The sequence below is a fragment of the Dermacentor silvarum genome, chromosome 7 (assembly GCF_013339745.2).
Source record: "Dermacentor silvarum isolate Dsil-2018 chromosome 7, BIME_Dsil_1.4, whole genome shotgun sequence".
NCBI lineage: Eukaryota > Metazoa > Arthropoda > Arachnida > Ixodida > Ixodidae > Dermacentor > Dermacentor silvarum.
Window position 1 is genome coordinate 26,327,884 of NC_051160.1, and position 18,468 is coordinate 26,346,351.

Consider the following 18,468-nt stretch of genomic DNA (forward strand, 5'->3'; position numbering starts at 1 on the left):
GCGCAGGCACCCCGGCGGCCGCAGGAGGGGGAGCGGCTTACAAGCGGCAGAACACGGTGGACGTGCCCCGGGAGAGCCCCGGCTCTCCCCGGGCAGCCCCCAAGACGGCCCTAAAAAAAGCGGGCTCGGGTGGCACCACAGCGCCGTTGGCCTCCTCGGCCACCAACGCGACGAGCAGTCCCTCCAAGGCAGCGGCGGCGGTAGCCGTGCGCAAGGCCCCCAACTCGGCGCCCAACTACATCAAGGCGAACTTGAGCGGCATACCCCGGCGCAACACCTACAACTACGCCGAGGCCAAGGCCGGAAGCCCTGCCACCATCGACGCACCTGCCAGGTGAGCCGAGATCAGCTTCTATCCACGCGTTTGAGTTTGTCTGATGATAGCTCAACTCAACCCGACATTAGCAGGTCGAGCCGAGTGCTATGTAAGAGCAGATTATGTCCTGCCGGGCTTGCAGGAACTTCACCCCTTGCAGAGGAAAGGCAAAGCGTTCCACACAATGTACTGTGGAATCTCGTTGATACAATCTTCACTGGAACTGGAAAATAAAGCATATCATTCGAAAATCGTATCATCCAACAAATTATCCAACCAAGTCGTGTTATTGGGAAAGAAAAAGGAACGTATTATCCCAAAGTATGTATTATGCAGAAGCGTATCGACGAGGTTCCACTGTAATTTGAGTGAGCGTCTCCTCTGCACACTACATTTTTTAACCATCTACCATAGAAACTTGGAGTAGCTCATATTTTTCAGGATAGCTTTAGGAGTCTGTTTCTGCCAGCATCGCAATTTTTAACGCTCTTTGAGCTGAACCTAGTGCAGCTCTCAAGTCAGCAAAAGCACCTCATCCACGTGGTCTTGACCCATAGCATTAACTCAGCCTGCTTTTGTTGAACGTATTTGAACGCACTCGCTGCGTGTTGATGTGGATCATTTAATGTGCAAGAAAGGGGGGGGGGGGGGGGCGTGCTATGCAATAGGAACATCATTTTGGCTGCCACTGAAGGTGCTGTGGCTTAGTGGCATTACGGAACAAAAGAGCCCAGAGCAGTAACTTCTTGTGTCCCCCACCCCCCTTTTTTTTTTCTTTCCCCTCACAGTAAAGAATGTTGTTTCCAAGTATGATCATCTCTTCCAAATTACAATTAAGAATTGTAGCAGGGGTGCCTAAGGCAGTAATTCTGGATAGAACTAAGCACACGTTGTGTATTATAATGTGATTGACCACTGCAGCTTAGTTTTTGCTTCCGGATTTATCAGGTACACGATTGCCACACTAGAAGCACGAAGGGGCGCTGTCTTGGTGAGCTCTAATGTTGGGACAGTACACTGCAGAAGCGTCTGTGCAGCCGTAGTTTGAAGGCGCACTGTACAAGTGAGCATGTCTGTGTCTTGGAATGCCCAAACTCATTTAACAACCTGCATATTAACGTTACTAACACTAGGCACACTCATTGGTAATACTTATTTGCATTTCGCTATTAATTGGCTGCGCTGTTTGTTTTGACTGTTTCACATTTGCCTGGTTTGCAATGCTTTTTTTTTTTGCATGACACAGTTTATGCAAACAAACCTTGTTTTGCTCAAGCATTGCCTAATTTATAGAAGTAAAAATTTTTAAAGGCAGTCTTTAATTGCATAGACGTTAAGTAGTCCTTGAAGAAAGTAATTTGCCTTACTAACATATGCTCATTGCTGAACTGACATTTGCAGGAACTTATTATGCAAAAGTGATTAAACTTTTTAACACGTGGACATTTATTCTTTGTTGTTATTTTAAGGATATGTGATAAAAAAATATATTGTTCAAGAGAGTCGGTGCACTGCAAGGTCTTTTTGTGAACTGCTAAATTAATTTCTTGAGGTGTTGTACATTACGTAAGGCTTTTTATTACTTACTAGGTCTTGAGCCCGCATAGTGCTCACAGAGGAACACGTTACGAGCCAATATTGGCCTAATTCCGTTCGTGTGGCTTCATTGTTTCACGAAGCTATGCGTAGTTTCCGAGGCCTTGGTCTGCATCGACTTGTTTGTTGGGTTTACTTGAGGATCTGTGTTTGGTTATAATGACCACGGCCCAACCCAAGGACAGATGTCACCTCTATGCTGATCTGCTGGTCAGCAATGTCAGAGGGGCAGGTGTTTTAACGTCATTTGGTGTTGGTGCCATTAGTGGTCAGTGAATACGTGCGCCGCGTGTGCAGTCTGTGAGGGCTGGATGAAAAGTCTTGTAGCTTTATGGAGAAGACTGCTGACAAAGTGATAGAAAGGACAGGATTCTATTGCAATTTAGCTAAGTTTCAATCATCCGAGCTATGCATTAAGGCTGCATTTCTTGCACCTATCATCCTGACAAAGCAGGGAGATCGCTTCCACCATACTGTAATTCTTCTGCTTGTGAACACAACCTTATCGTGCAGTATTGACGAGTTCATGCTGCTGGCTGAGACAGTTTTGAGTTCGAAGCTTTCCACAAAATGTGGGCACTCTGGAAGCGTCCAACGCAACAAATGCAACTACCGGCACTTATCACTAATGCTGATTTGAGGCACCTCTGTGCTGACCAGAAGGTGCACCTGGATTGGTTGATTGATGGCTCATTATGGAATTTTCGGTGCACCATTTTGACTGCTTCTCAGCATTGAATGATTGGTTTTAATTGAAAACACTTTATTGCTGATTCGAAGAAATGTCTCAAAGAAACAATTTTGCCTAGTACAGTAGAATCCTGTCCCCTGTACACAAGAGGTGCAATATTAAGAAGCTATGATTCTGGGTGTGCTGTTGGTAAAGCTTTAAGACAGAGAGGTTGGAAATATATGTAGCCGTCGGGGAGTTAATGTGTAATGAGCTGCAACATTTCACCATTTCTGAACACCAGCTTCACATGCCAGTTCAAAGACTTTTCACCCAACCCCTTTATGAAAGTGCCTTTGGTGTGCCTTTCTGTAAAACTGTTTTTATGATAGGCATGTATTCCTGTTTTCTGACATGCGACCCAAAAAATAAATTAAATTTAAAACAGATTTGTTATGAACTACGTTTTGTTCAGAACAGTACACTTCATCAAGCTATTTACTCAAGCTCAAAGGTTCATCTGTCATAATCAACACCTTGCTGTCTTTGTCCGAAGGGGAGGCAGAACAGATTTTGAGACAAGCATTGTTATCGGCTGCATAGTGGTTGCAATGTAAAGCCTTGCCTTGTCAGAGATGACGAACTGAGAAATATGCAATATTTATTAAAGCTGGAAGTGTCCTTTGCTGTAATTGTGTGAAAGGGCATAAATTTGAACTGCGTCAGTAAGTCTTTTCAAGGACTACAGAAAAAATTTGCTGCAGAGGGCTGGGAAATTGTAGGGCCAAGTAAGCAAAGAACCTATTGGCGTTGTGCGGGGACTGGCAGAATGGAGGACAGCATGACTAGGAGCATAACGATGAGCTTCTACTGTGTGTTAACTTATATTCAAAATCTCTGCATCATGCTTTTATAATTAGATCGCTGTGCAGGGTAATCACGGGTGTCGCAAAGTAGAATTTTAATTTCTCCTTCTCATCATGGCCATTATCCTGATAGGATTGTGACAGTATTTTGCCAATGCACGAGAAGAAAAAGTTTGCTTGTTTGGCCATTCATGAATGAAATGAAGCATGCATGACCTTGCAAAACTGGCATGGACCACATATTCGTTCAACGTTAGTTTTGTGGCTCATAGGCTGCGAGTGCAAGATGAATGGCCTAGAACATTGCAAAGGCGAGTCTGTATTTTAAGATCGACAGCTTTAAAGTTGTTGCCCTGGAAGAAGTACAGTATTACCTATTCCAGTCGGTGCGACTATGAAAAGGTGAAAAGGTGTCATACCCTAACAAATCAAGGGCGCAGTCATGAGTTTTTATAGAGAATTAGAGATTGACTCCAACCAAATAAGGAAATTTACTAGCCCGACGTTTCGGAACCAATTCGGCTCCTTCTTCAGGGGGTATTTTTATGAATTATGCAGGCTTTATATTGCAAGCACTTTAAGAGTTGATCTCTCATCTTATTGGAACGAGTTTTATGAATGGCTAAACATGAGAAGCATAGACCGGCAACCTCGCAGCTACTGTTCACACATAACACAAGCAACTATGTGCCATGATGACCCTTTTACAATCCCTGATGGCCGCAGAATAGAGAAGGGAGTAGTCACGTTGAATGCGCTGCTCTGACTCGGAATTCTGTGGCACTGTTGACATAAAAAGCAAAAGGCTGCCTTTACTATTATTGCGAGAAAACAGTCTGAAGAAAACCTGCACGATTCACTTTCCTTCCTTGGCCAGTTAGTGAACACTGCAGCGGGATAGTTTTCATTGAAGTTTGGCATTGAAAAGCAGTCCCAACTCGGAGAGCACAGAGTTTTGTTAGCTGTTGCTTGCTCAGTCTGTTCTGCTTCTCTGCGTGGGATGTTCACGTCTGCAAGATGAACAGTGGCTGCTTTGCCATTGAGTGTTGCTTGCTGTAGCTGACCTTGCCATCTGTGTGGCAAACAGTGCAGACGGCAGAAGAGACAATAGGTCACACACGTGCACACCACCCTTTGTCTCTCTCACATTGCATTGTCATCTGCACTGTTTGCCAGTACCGACTGCAAACCAACTAGCTTGACTTTGTTGAGCCCCTGGCCGTTTGTTGCTCCTGCTGTTAAAGAAAGGAAGAAAAAGAATGGGTGATGGGAAGCTGGGGTGCTTTGGACTGGCCAAAGACGAATGTGTGTTTGACGATTGCTGCCCACCCCTCCCCGCCGGCCTTGGCGCGTGCCACACCACAGCAACAGCTCACTGCTGGAGGAGGTTGGGGGCGGGGCGACGCCAATGCGAGCCCGAGGTCACACCAAGTCGGCCTCGGTGTCGTGCACCGGCCGCTCCTCCGACCTGGTGCCTCTCTGCCCCTCCGACCCGCTCAGGCCGCCCAGGTATAACACAATGCGCGCACCACACATCACGAGTGTACATGCCCATTCGTCACCACCCTGGTGTTGCCCCCACCCAGTGTGCCCCACCCTACGGTGTTTTACCTTCGTTCATGCGTGGCAACACTCCAGCTGAGATGAGCTATTGGAAGGACCAGAGTACCTGTCATTGGCAAAGTGAAAACAACAGTGTTTTGGGTCAAAGAAAGCACCTGAATAGTAGTGTTTGCACTATAAGGGGGAGAAGGAAAGGGCATGCCAACTAGCAAGCCCATGACACCTGGAGGACATGATAGACAATCATGATGTCAATGGCATGCAGTTATTGGTGAGGCTTTTGTGACCAGAATCGTTGTGAGAGGTCCAATGTCGCATCGAGCCAAAGAGCCGTTGTGTCCTTTGTGCTCAGAATTTGGTGCTGCTGATATATTTTAGCAAATGATTGTAGTGACTCAAACAAAAAATGAAAATTGGACTTCTCGCTAGAGTGACCAGTTGTCGAAAGGTTGAAGAAACTGCAGAAGGAAAAACGAAGGTGGCTGCCTTGTAATCTACAGCTCACATAGCCAAAGAGTGTAGGGGGCTGATGTTGTGACCAGTGTCTGTGGAAATGATATTCCTGGCCTCATTATGACTGAAGTCTGGCCAAGATTCATGACGTTGTTGCTGCACTGTTGCCACGTGTGGAAGCTCTCTGTGGAGACCCTGTCCCCAAATTTCGTCACCTTCTGCACACGGGAATATTGGGAGAATGCCTCTCTCTCTCTGGTTGTCGTACCTTCAGTGTCTTGCATGTGGTTTGCTTGCACGCTGCTTCTGGCCCGCTGCTTACGCTTCCTGTGCTCGTGTGTGGTGGCCTCTGTTTGTACTCATCTTCCCATTTGCACATTTGTAACACACTTGCACACTGAGGTATTCCAAGCAGTCTGACGTGGTACACTGTTGTACGTTGGTCGTCTTCCCTGTGGTTTCCCCCATGTCTGTGTGACCTTAGTCACACGGGCAAATTTAGTGGCACATTACTTCACACTTCCTTTAAATGACACTAGATTTGTCCGTCTGACAAAGGTGTTACTCATTGTGGCATTCTAGAGAAATCTATAAGGCGAGAATAGTGTGGCAATTCGTGCTTGTTATGGCACAAGTGTTTTCATCTTAGTCTATTCGTTCCTTTTTCTTGCTCTTTTTAATCTTTTTTTTTTTTTTGTGTGTGTATTGCCTGAGTGTATTGCCTGCTGTATGCTACCCAATGCCTAGTCAATCCTTGGGTCTGTTGCGATATGTGAAAAGTGTGTTGGCAAGGGGCTATACAGTATCGATAGAAAGTTCTAGAATTTGGGATGTCAGTCACTACTACATTAGGGACATGGAAAAAAAAATGCCGAGATGATGAATGTTGGAGAAATGGATTGATCTCAACATTGATTTGCAACGTAAATTTCATTTTGCAACAAGCTTGTTCTTCGTTATTTTCACAACTTGTGTTACTTTGTGAGATAGTGGTAACACTAAGTGATTAAGACTTACGTTGGTGGGAAGAGGGGGTCTTGCTGCGTCAATGTCAAAGCATCGCGGGTAAGCATATGTACAGTGTGCTTGTTGCAGAGTGAAATATTGGTTGCAGGTCAGCGCTGTGTTCATCTCCCCTATCTTCATCTTTGCATTGTTTCTGTATCATACTGATAAGGAACCAAGGGTATGGGAAGAGGGTTGCGGGCACAGATAGTGAGTGAGTGGCTTTGGAAGCCGTCACCGGGAAACGGTGTGTGCTGAAATTTGGGCCCACTTTCGGAGCTTCTTGACATCTGCCACTGTGCAGGCAAGTCTTGTGTTGTGGTGCCTATTTTTCTGGTCGTGTTGGTGGCGGTGCTCGTATCTGCCAGTGCAGGAGCCTCTTTCTTGCCTTCTAAGCCTTCCGTTGGCTTTGTACAGTTGAACCCAGGTATAACGACAAGTTTATATGCTAAATATAGCTAAACGCTACCAAACTCGCCTATAACAAACTTAAACAGGCTTCTATAATGGGTTCATTATATACGGGTTTTTTATTCCAGTGGAGAAAAGAAGCAAGCAAGGAATCCGTTTATTAAAAACGTCACTATGCGCTGTTTCTGTTTTTAAGCGTCGGAAAGAATGGCAGTTCTTGATGTGCAAGATTGTTTAGTCCACTTCCCTCAATGTCAGCGTGCCATGTGCTGTTGATGCATTCTGGTACGCCTCTGATTATCTTGCGCGTGCATGCTCGAAAGAACAAAAAAGGTGGCATGCAAAAAAAAAAGAGAGAGAAGCTATCCCGAATGCTGCATTCGTGACATACAAGCAGCTTTACAGTACTTGCAGTGGATGCCTCGAATTCAGTATATTCAGTGTCCATTTCGTTATGAGAGGACGTCATTTCACACGAGTATCAGTCCGTAATTTTTGCGTTTGATATAAAGTATTGCTTTATCTGCGTTCGTTCTATTTGAGTTCGACTGTACCTTTGCCTGTATCGAACCTCGTTTCTTTCGTCGTTTATTTCTTCCTCTTTTTTTATTTTTTTCCGTTTTAGAGAAGCAAAGGAGGTTAGACAAAAAACCAGGTCCGGTTCGTTGTTGTCCCATTGGAAGATTCGCTTGCCAGTGAATAAGCCCAGGTAACAGGCTACTCTGTGTCTGCCTCTGCTAGTGCTGCGATGATGACCCCCCCCCCTCCTCGTCTGCTGTGTATGCGAGAGCGAGAGAGAAAGTGTCTGCTCACACGCACTGCCCTTTGTGCAACACAAACCAGCACAGCAAGCTTTTATAGCACACACTTGCAGCACCGCGTGCACACTAGCCTGAAGCTCCTAACTGCATGCTTGTCTGGGCTTGCAAAGGTCTCTTGGTCTTCGCAAAATGTCTTTGAAAGGGCATGCATTAGTTTTCGATGGAAAGTGAGAAAACAGCTGTACCATCAAGAGACAGGGAGATGGCTTTGTAGACTTCAGATTAAACGCTGGTGGATGATATTTCATATCAGATAAAGTCCTACTGTGAACTTTGTATAGGCTGATGATGATGGGACTTTAATTTAGATAATTTAAGTGAGGCCACCAAAGGCTGGTTTGCTACCAAGCACCTTATTTTTGCACTATTGCATGAACTCCCGATGCTTAAAAGCATCATTTCTCTGCTGTGCTGCGGTTACTACTGCCCACATTTTCTGATGTGCTGCATAGCATTAAACGTCAAAGAAATAACTTAATTTTTTCTTGGAATTCGTTGGCACGTTTTAAGTGCTTCGTGACAAGCAGCTTCTGTCATTAGCTTGATTGCAGCCACACAGAATGAACCAAAATGGGGACAGGGACCTTTCGTAGCCTGCACAAACCTACTGCTGGTTGCCTTTTGTTTGGCACTGACTAACCTTAAACTGCTTAGCGCCATCTTGCTTCTGCCGTGAAAGAGTAACGCATGTTCCGTGATCTTCTACCCTCCTGCAATCGCTGTCAGAATGAGGTGGTGAGAAGAACAGGTGCAGTATTCTAGAGTGATCACTCTCATGGACGCTATCACTTTCGCTAGATTTTGCGCAACTATGTACCGGGCGTGTTAGTGTATATGGCCGACAGCCTTCCTGGCACTGTGCTAAGCTCGCTGTCTTGTCCTAGTTCTGAGTCGCACTAATCTCGGAAAAGTGATCACATCTCCGAAAGTGATTGCTCCAGAATACAGTACCACTCCTACAGACTTCAAATGATCCACCTGCAATGATTTGTCACTGGGCTAAGACAGCACCTTCCATTCTGGAAAAGCCAAGAGTGCCAGCACTTCAACAATAAATATCTGTGGAGCGGAATGTGGCATGCAAAGGTGGCCAACCTCGCTAAGTTTTTGACCTTCAACCTCAGCCTCAATTTCACCTTAAACCTTATGAAGAAAGGCGAGGTTGGCAACAACTAGAAATTGAGCGAGGCCGATATTCTGACCTCAGTGGTTGAGTTTATGGTTATGTGAAAGTTATGTAATGCGTAGGGCAGATATCCAATGGACTATCAGAGTTCGGCAATGCATGCCAAGGGAAGGGGCCAGCACAGTCTAGAAGGGGCAGAGCAGCATTGGCAGTTTGACGGCGGTGTGACAAAATAAAATTTGCAGACGTAATATGGTGTCAGCTGGTGCAAGATGGAGATTGATTGATTGGAGATTGATGGGACAGGCCTTCGTCCTGCTGTGGACGTAAATTAGGTTGAAGACGGATGATGAGGTAGAATGCGAGGTGAGGTCGAGGTCTGTGGTAAACTTTTCTGCAGATACTGGTGTTCATATCTGCTCCTCCCAAACTAATGAGCAGGGCAGTATTTAGTAAAATTTCTGCTTGTGCAAATTTTTACGTCTTTAGCAGTATGTCTGCATGTTAGGTATAGGTTTCCCAGGTCACAAGGCACGTTGACAAAGCATGTTTCGCAGCTGTAACCTCCTACTAAAGAAACTTTTTTTTTTTTTTCACGTAGCATCGTGTTTAATTTGCTGCATTATGGCTTTGGTGGCATGACAACGCGATCATCTTAAGCTCACAGTTGACCTTGAAGTGGTTCCACTCTTTCCAGCCCAGTTCTCATAGAGAATCACTGATCTTGCGTTAAAGCAAACATGGCAGATTAGGCTGGATACAATTACTCCTCGTACGCTGAAACGTTCCTCCACTTGTATGTGATACCACAACTTATGGTTGTTGAAGGCAGCTCTGCTCACCAACTTTCTTCATCTTGTCACAAAGAGGCTTCAACCAATGGCTGCCTAGATTTATTGGCTTTGTAGACCACACAAGCAGAAATATGCGTATTGATAACCACTTCATCCTAGCCTAGTCATTATAGGCATTACGTTCAAGTGCAGCTTGGATCGACTGCTTATTTCTGCATATGCGCTAGCACGACGTACATTTGAGAGCTACTGCTTGTGGGACCGGAGCTTTTGTCGAGCCACATGCTAAAGCTGCTGTGGAGCATCTGTCATATCAAGAGAGAGAGAGGAAAACGTTTATTATTGGGGAAAAAAAGGGGCAACCCCTGTGGTGTTTCTGGCGAGGTACCTGTCAGAGCCCCAGAGAGGTGGGGCTGTTCTGTTCACTCTGCTGAAATTCAGAGCACCAAGCTTACTACAGGAGTCTTGCTTTCACAGCACCTTGATTGTTAGAAAAGCTCGTGTGAGATAGCATTTCAAAAATTTTCAGGGTGTAAACATTCCTTTTTAATCACAATTAAAAAGGCATTTGTGCAATTCCAAAATGAGACAAGCAATGCTTGCTGATGGTATAGAATTAGAGGCCTGACAATCACCTTGCAGAATAGGATTTTGATGTTTTCGGTCCACTGAAGCACTACCTAATCATGCATTCGAAAGACAGCAGTTACTATTGATTCGTTGCGTATGAATGGCTGCACATGCTAATAGATTTTATTCTGATGGTATATACATAGAGTCCTTCGTTTTTGGGTAAAACACGATAATTCCGAATTTCTGCACCCCGAAGAAAATTTATCAAAATCGCAGTCAACCGTTACCTAACTATGTTGCATTCAAAGAGGGGTGTCTGATTCATCTAGATGGTGTTCCATTTGTATAGTTGGTATTCCGTTTTGTTGCAAAAGCATATATAGGGAACCAGTAAAACAGAACAACAGACGGGGAGGAAAGGCACAAAAAACCTACTTGGGGACGCAGAAATAGAAAGCTTGTCAACAAGGACTTGTAAGATAAGGAAAATCATCCCACCTTCTGCGAAACATGGGTGTGTGCACTGCCTTTCGTGCCTTTTTTTTTTTTTTTTTTTTTTTTTTGTTAAGAAGTAAAGAGAATAAAGTTAAGAAAAGATCGTCAAACCCTCTCTTGTTTGTTGTTTTTATTGATGCAGTTTCTGTTAAACGTGCTAATAATTAATGTCTGTGAGTGAGGATTTGTAGATGAGTTTGTCACATGATTGGCGAGCAGCTGTGATTTCGCTCATTTAAATAGAAAATTTTGTTACCAAAAGGAGGCCATTGCTTGTGTTAATTGCTTGTAAAGATTAGCAGAAGAATCACCGATATGTCCCCGGTTTTTGTGCCAAGCAGGAAAAGAAAAAGGTTTATCTCCGGTTGTACTCATCTTTAACACCCGATTTTTACCTCTTAGAATTTCCAAAAGTATAAAACCTGAAAGCGAAGGACCCTACATATACATGCTTGTCAGGCACTGAAGCAAATAGCTTGAATTGGAAAGGGAACTATGGTGTATAGTGCGAGTGCAGCTATGTTGGTGCTCATGCTAAAGCACTGTAATTAGTTCATTCTTGTTTCTCACTGAATACATTAAATTGCCCAACTCGACAAAACTCTAATAGGAGACACTAGCAACCCTGATTTTTTTTGTGGGCTTGTTAACATGTTGTTTAGCATTCAGGAAATGTGTTGGCTGTGGCACGGTTTATGAAGCAACTCAGGCTATATAAAGAGCTGCCACCATGATAAACATTTGGCTCCTTCAACTCATCTGAATTGCCGCAACTGTGTTTCACTGCATTCTCGTTTGCTACACGCCGTTATATCCTATTTTTTTTTTTTTTTTTTTTTTTTTTCCTACACGGACTTTTTTTGTCCCTTGCAACTTGAGGTGTCGCTGAAACCCGTAGCTGCACCACTCCCCTTTGCTGGCTTTGTGTTTTTCGGCAGCATGGTGTGTGGGTCTTGTGTACTTTTCTGTGTGTCAACCTTGTGGTGACTGTGCCGTGTCATCATCTGTCACGCTTGCTTAGAGCACTCTGGTTTTACCCCCTCCAGAACTTCTCGTGTCACTGTCCTCTTTCTCGTGTGAAAAAAAAAGGGGGGGGGGGGGCACGGCCTACCTTGTTTGCTCTCTCAACCTTGTCTAGTTTTGTGCTTAAGTTGGGCTTCCAAGTGTGGTGCTATGCCATGCACAGGGACCGTCATTCGAAATAATGTGGCAGACAGCTTTAACATGATTCAAATGTTTAAGGATAGGCATGTACTGAAATAGCGAGGAGGTTCAGACCTGGAGCAGCAGTAGTTGGTGGCGGCCTCCTGTGGTGACGTGTTCAACCGAAGCACATACAACTTTTGGTGTAATAGGTAACTGTATTATGCTACTAATGTGCTCACGTAAGCGTGTCGGCACCAAGGTATTCACTATCAGAGTACTTATATATAATAGCTTTTTGAAGAGAAGTGTTGCGCAACACAAGGACGTTTGTAGTGTGTCAGAGTTGATCAGTGTCACAAGGTGGCGCCGCCAGTAGTGCTGCTGCTGCATCCAGAAACATTTGCGGTGCTCTCAATAAATGCCTTTGCCCAGCTAAAACTTTATTGTGCCACTTTTCATAAGTTCAGGTATTTATTGCTCAACACCTGGCATTAGCTTCAAAACTAGAAATGGATGTAGCCAGGTCATTTCAGGGATTCTCTGAGTTCTGCTTGGGGGTCTGTCTGCACACCGTAGCAGCATGTTTGGAAGCTGCAACCAAGCTGTGCTGTACTATTTTCTTCTTCGGTGTGGTGTCTGATGTTATGCACTTTGTGTGGCTGGTTTTGCAATTTTTTACAGTACTTGGTTTTTATTGTTCCATAGTTCTGCAGTTATAATAAAGGGACACTAAGGAGAAAACTGAGTTGTTTTAATAGCAATTCTGCTTACTAGCAAAGTCATTCTTAACCAAGGCAGGAGGTTTTATCAGGAAATGCATACTGCAACAGTGTATTCTGAAGGAGACAAACACTGAACTGAGGTTTCAAAAATTTCTCAAAACCAATAACAAAAAAAAAAAAGAATAAATGAATGAGAATAAAGGTCCGAAATCTGCGATTTCAAAATGACATATTTGCTTTACGTTTTAGTGTGGAATGTTTCCCTCCCGAAACTGTTCCTGTGGAATTAACGAAGGCAGTTTTGAAAGTATATTTTATCATCCTAAATTGATTCAGGGTTTCTCTTTAGTGTCCCTTAAAAAAAAAAAAGATAGATATGTGTGTAAAATGGTTTTGCCACGCATTCAAGAAAGAAAAAAAAAAAAAAAAGGACAATCCCCCCTTCTTACAAGGTTTCACAGATCCTTAGGGTTTGCTTGTGTGTAACTTTCACAGTAAGGAACAGGTTAGCTGTTAAGCCTTCGATTTTTTATTCCACTTGCTTATAACTTTTCTTTAGGCTTCCTAAATAATGTTCACATGTGTGTATATTTCAGATAACTAGCTGTTGACCTTATCTGTGGTGTTTTCTGCAAAATGTGCCAGTTATCTACTTTGAAACTTCACTGCAGTTTCTCTTACTTTTGTCTGCATGGTTGGTAACAAGTCGACTAAAACCTTGCATGCAGCGTTATGTCGTAGATACATGTAGCAACATTGCATGAATAACAACTAGGTTGTGGTCTGTATTCTGCGCTAGCCTCAGATAAAGTGACTGTTTTCTATTTATACATACATGAACTTCAAGAGCATCTGGTTACACATGATGTTTCGCAAGACAGGTTGCGTCTAGTGAATATAACTGCAGGTAATCAAAATTGTAGATCAAATTGCACCTTTCTGGCATTGCTAGGCATTGAAGTTCTAAAATTCCACTCTACACTTTTAACTGCATAGCCACTTTAATTTCTAAAGCCTGCACATTGTCCTGTGCATTAGAAGACCATTTGTTCTAGTTAGTTGTTTATTTTTGTTTTATGTTGCCCTGCAGCAAAACCCCCCCCCCCCCACACACACACACACATTTTGGCTGCTTATGCTGTTCTTTTCTGCAAAGCTTTTGTTTTGACCCCTAAATGTGGAACTAAAGGAACACACATCAGCAGCTGAAGTGGCAAGCATTATTGATGCCAAATGGCAAGTTAACCCATAGTTAGGAGTTTGGAGTTGGAATACTTGGCTTAGTTGTAACTGGTTATTTTGCTGGTAGGTGTTGTTATCAGATGGAGCAAGTCTACATAATCGTGGCATACTGATAGTGTGTTTTAGCTGCCCCATGTTATTCAGACCGCACGACTGGTCGCAAGCTGGACTGCTGCAGCACCACCAAATTCTCGCATCTTGAGGAGGCCTGTGCCAGGTTGTTCAGAAACAAATCCAACCAGAGTCACTTGCTAGCCCTAACTGGAACACTGTTCTTGTATGCAACACTTACAGCTTTTTAAAACTTCTCACTAATTGCCTTGTGGCATCCTTTAAGATTCATGCAGCACATTGAACTGGTCGCAGACGAATGTCTACATGAAGAGTACTTTAACATTCAGCAGGTGGAATCCAGTGTTGGTAACAGTATGACAGGTGAATCACAGTGCATTAGACAAACGATGACCAAAGAAACAAGACATACAGAGTGCTGTGACCAGCAATCGGGGAGAGCATTTGAGTGACGCAGTCTTGGATGGATCAGACAGCACATATTTGCAAGAGCCCGCGTAGTACTTCACTAAGATGGAAATTCTGGATAGTTGGTCTTGCATGACAGGGGAAACAAGGCACACAGAGCGCTCTGTGTGTGTGTTTCTATGGTCATCTTTTGTCTAAAGTGCTGCAATTCAATTAGCATGCAAGGCCAACCAGCCCACATTTTCATTTTGGTAGTACATGGCAGGTACAGCTTTGTTCCTTTCTGCTTTTTAAAGCTGTATCTGGCGACTGGCCCACTCAATCTAAACACAAATACCTTCTGTTGCAAATGCAAAAACACACACACGCACAGACATGCTTGTGAGAAAATGCCTAGCGAGACTTTTGCATGATTTGACTTTTTTTGCAACTTTTGTAAAAGAGTTTATTTTTGGACACTTGTTTTCCGTGCACCTTTGTCGTGAAAAAAAATTTAGAAAGGCGCCGTGATCTCACTGCTGTTTCGGTTATCCCCAATCCCCCTTACCCTTTCGCCCCACCCCGAGCAGTGCGGGAGGGGCCAAGAGCGGAAGCGGGGCCGTGCAGGGCAGCCTGGCGGCGTCCCCGCTGCCGTCGCACACGAACCGGCCCTTCCCTAGGGGGACTGTGAACCGCAGCACCTTTCACAGCGGCCAGACGCGCCGCACCTACAACGGACCGGGCTCGGGGGGCTCGGGCCTGCCCCAGCAGTCACAGGACACGTCCAGCGTCTCGGGAAGGCAGTCCTTCTTCAGCAAGCTCTCCTCCAAGTTCAGCAAGAGGTGCGCAGCTCTCGCTCTCCTGTTTTGTTCTCGCCTTTGTTCTTCTTTCTTCACCCTATCTCGTCCGATGTCGGCTACTTTGAGGCTTTCGAGAGTGCTGGCTGTTTGTAGCAACAGAAAGATTTCGGGGCTGGCTTTTCCTGCTGCTGTATTCCTACAATTCGCACACAGTACAATTGGGTGGAAATAGTAGCGTGCACTTGCGCACTACACGTATGCCGACCGCAGAAGGCAAAGTGCTGCCCTCCCTCTCCGCTGCTGAGCCAATTCAGCAGAGCGGGAGGGTGCGTTAGCTTGACTTTGTTGTCACACAGCCAAGCTGACTGCATGCTGCTTGTCTGTGGCAGGCACGCGTATCGAAAATGTGAAATTAGCGCAGTTCTCTGCAGTGCCTGAAACAGTGGAAAGTGTGAATTGTCTGCGACGCTCAGCTAGAAGTGTCTTACTGTAGCCGGCAATGAGCCGTGTTTTCCAACTCTATTCGCATTGTGCATTTCCATTTCGGGACTTAAGTACATTTCTCAGTGCTCTCGATTTCTTTCGTTATCATCTGTTCGGATAACTGTGCTGCAACCTTGCATGCATGCTGAGGCAAATTCTCTTTTTCATAGCAGATGTCTTTTTAATTTGGGTAAGAGATAAAAACCACACATTATTTTTTTCAAATCCGAATATAATTGCCAGTAATTAACTGGAATGAAGAAGTTTGTAAATTTCATACACACTTCTTTCTGAGAAAACTTGGGACTTAGAGGGTTAACCTCAAGTTGAATTTCAACTTCCCTCTTTGAATACATGGAATTCAAGAGTGCTGAAGTTAGGCTACCACTGCACTAAGGTGCATGAAATTTCTTTCCTTTGAAACAGACAGTCAGAGCTCTAGTGCCTGTATTAAGCTCAGCTTTGGTTTGTGCCCTGGAATTCACAACATTGCTACGCACCTTTCAGGAAACTGAAAACTTGCGAGTTGTCTTACAATAATCGAGTGTAGCTTACAGGCATGCGCTTTTGTTGCAGAGCTGCACGTGTGTAAGCAATATGTTTTTCCCTTTCATGAACCTTCCTCCACCTTGTGGGCTTCTGCAGAACTGATTTGCCAAACAATATGTAGGTTCAAAATCTTCCTATTTTGCAATTTTTTGTCATGTTTCTTTTAAGATATAGATTCTTAAATCAGTATATCTTCCTATCAGTCATTGCATCTTATGCTGAGCATTCACAGCTCAGACGACGCAGATAGGAGGAACGGAAACGGGCAACACGGGACACAGACAACGCGGGGCTTGCGTTGCCCGCTTCTTTTCCTCATCTGTGTGTCGTCTGTTCTATGAAAGTTCTTCAGTGTGATTGAGTAATGAGCTGGTAATGACAGTTCTGCTTTAGCTTTCTTAAATGTAATGAACTTTGTTAAAATCATCGCTGTAGCAGTTGCCTGAGAAGCATGTGTGTTTTCGACGTAGGACTAAGAGCAGTCAAAAGCTGCACCCCTGAGGGTGAGCTTACTTTTGAGATAATTGCTTCTTCGCTGGCCACTGCATCAACCTCTGCCATTCTCTTGTCCACAGCTTGCACTGCCCCGTGTGTGCGGGTTTTTCATGCTCTGCTAGCTTGTGAAGCGCACGTGTAGTGTTCTCGAGTGCAGTGCAGCACAAATGTATAGATGGCTGCCTGGCACTGAAGCAACAAGTGCAATGCTTCTCCTACAAATGAACATGTGCTGGTCGTGGTACTGGGAATTAATAATATTACTAACATGGCAACTTGTTGACCACGCGTATATGTGACTGCAGGCTTTAAAGAGCCTATGCGTAAAGAACAATACATGAGCAAATATACAGTGTACTCTGAATAAGTGAAACTCGCTTGAACAAAAATGCCAGATAAACGGAACGATGGTATCAATATTGGTTGGCATCCCCTAGGCGCAGTGTTAACAAACTTGGGTTAAATGGAACCAACCTTTTTGTTAACTCTGAATAAATCCAACTTTAACCGAAACTACCACCTACCCCCTCGGCATATAGAACAGCAAAAGTCCGAGGAACGTGTCAAATGGTTGTGCTGTATAAATTGAAGAAAATCCAATCCATCATCAGCGTTAATGAGGAGGAAAAGAGTCAGTAGGACCTTGCAATCTAGTTGGCACTGCTGCTTCTTCCAGTGCGCCAGGAATAAAACGCCCCAGGTGATACCCTCGTTACCTGCTCTGAAGAGGCAGTTGAAAATAATATTGGTACAGTTTGTGGTGGAAGGCCAGGATTCTATTAGCGCAGACTTATATATTACTCTTCAAGTGCGCTTTACTGTTTCGGATCATACGCCAAGAGATGCACTTAAATCTGAAACACCATTTTGAATGCGAGGGAATCCTTCCAGCGCTTGTACATAACCTCGCATAAAATAAGAGGCAATATTAGAAGCAGAGCCCTTTTATTTTTCATTTATTTTTTTTAACCAGGGTGAGCACATTCGGACACCTTTCAAATCAATGATTCTTGGCAATTTTTCTGCCCTTAAATAAAACTTCGGATAAACGGCACACCGTTTCCTGCCCTTTCTTCTGTGGCCAATACATGTAGGTTAGTGAAATCTTTGGTAATAGGCCAGCACATGTTAATTAGGGAAGGTACCATGTTACCTGCCCAGCATTGGTGAAGAGTGGCGGTGTTCAGCCCTAGCAGCTTTCGTAATGAAGTAAGCAAGCTGTAAAATTTTGGGATTAAGTGTACCGCCACTATAAAATGTAGTGGATATTAGAACTGGTATCATTATAAGTTGACTGCACTGTACTCGAGATCACTTGTAGCAGGATCACTTTTCGCCCCATGTAGAAACAGTTGTCTCTGCTTACCAAGGTGCCTTTTATCTGGGGCAGTATGTCGGCTTGCTTTTTAGTGAGAGATGCATGTCACGTACATGTTAGCGTAATTGCTTTCCAGGTGATTGTTATGCCACTGTGCATGATTTCCTTTTCTCTTTCTTGAGCTGCGCTGGTTATCGTGCCTAAAAATTGTGCTTTCAAGCACCACCATTCCCCTAGGCCATTCTTTCAGCTTATTTAACGTTCCAATGTGCCTTGTTTTGTGCCATTGCATTTTATTTCATCGCCAGGCTTCATTGCAGGGAATACAGAGAATACATATTTCAGAGAAATAACAAAACAAGTATCTCGTATCTTAGTCAGCGAAGCAAAAGGATATGCTGTGTTTGCCTGGCTGCCTTTAAAACTGAAATTTCTAAACCATCTAATGTGTGTGTGTGAATTAAAATGTGCTCCCGTTTTTAATCTATTTGGCACATTTTTATGTAACTGTGGGCTCATAATGACAACTGCTTTCTTTGTTTACTGAAACTCTTGTGTACATTGT

The 18,468-nt window shown here is 44.1% G+C and overlaps 1 protein-coding gene across 19 annotated transcripts in view; it reads left to right on the forward strand.

The window, feature by feature from the left end:
* The window catches only part of LOC119457783 (MAP/microtubule affinity-regulating kinase 3), a 171,240-nt gene that overhangs the window by 142,839 nt on the left and 9,933 nt on the right, over positions 1–18,468 (forward strand). For 12 of the 19 annotated variants that reach the window (XM_049670439.1, XM_049670438.1, XM_049670437.1 and 9 more), the window contains 4 exons: positions 7–334; positions 4,814–4,957; positions 14,849–15,100; positions 16,187–16,207. In XM_049670439.1, coding sequence (XP_049526396.1) covers positions 7–334; positions 4,814–4,957; positions 14,849–15,100; positions 16,187–16,207 — 745 coding nt within the window. Of the gene's footprint in view, positions 1–6; positions 335–4,813; positions 4,958–7,505; positions 7,590–14,848; positions 15,101–16,186; positions 16,208–18,468 lie in introns of all 19 variants that reach the window. The other 7 variants (XM_049670455.1, XM_049670445.1, XM_049670454.1 and 4 more) reach the window with 4 other exon arrangements.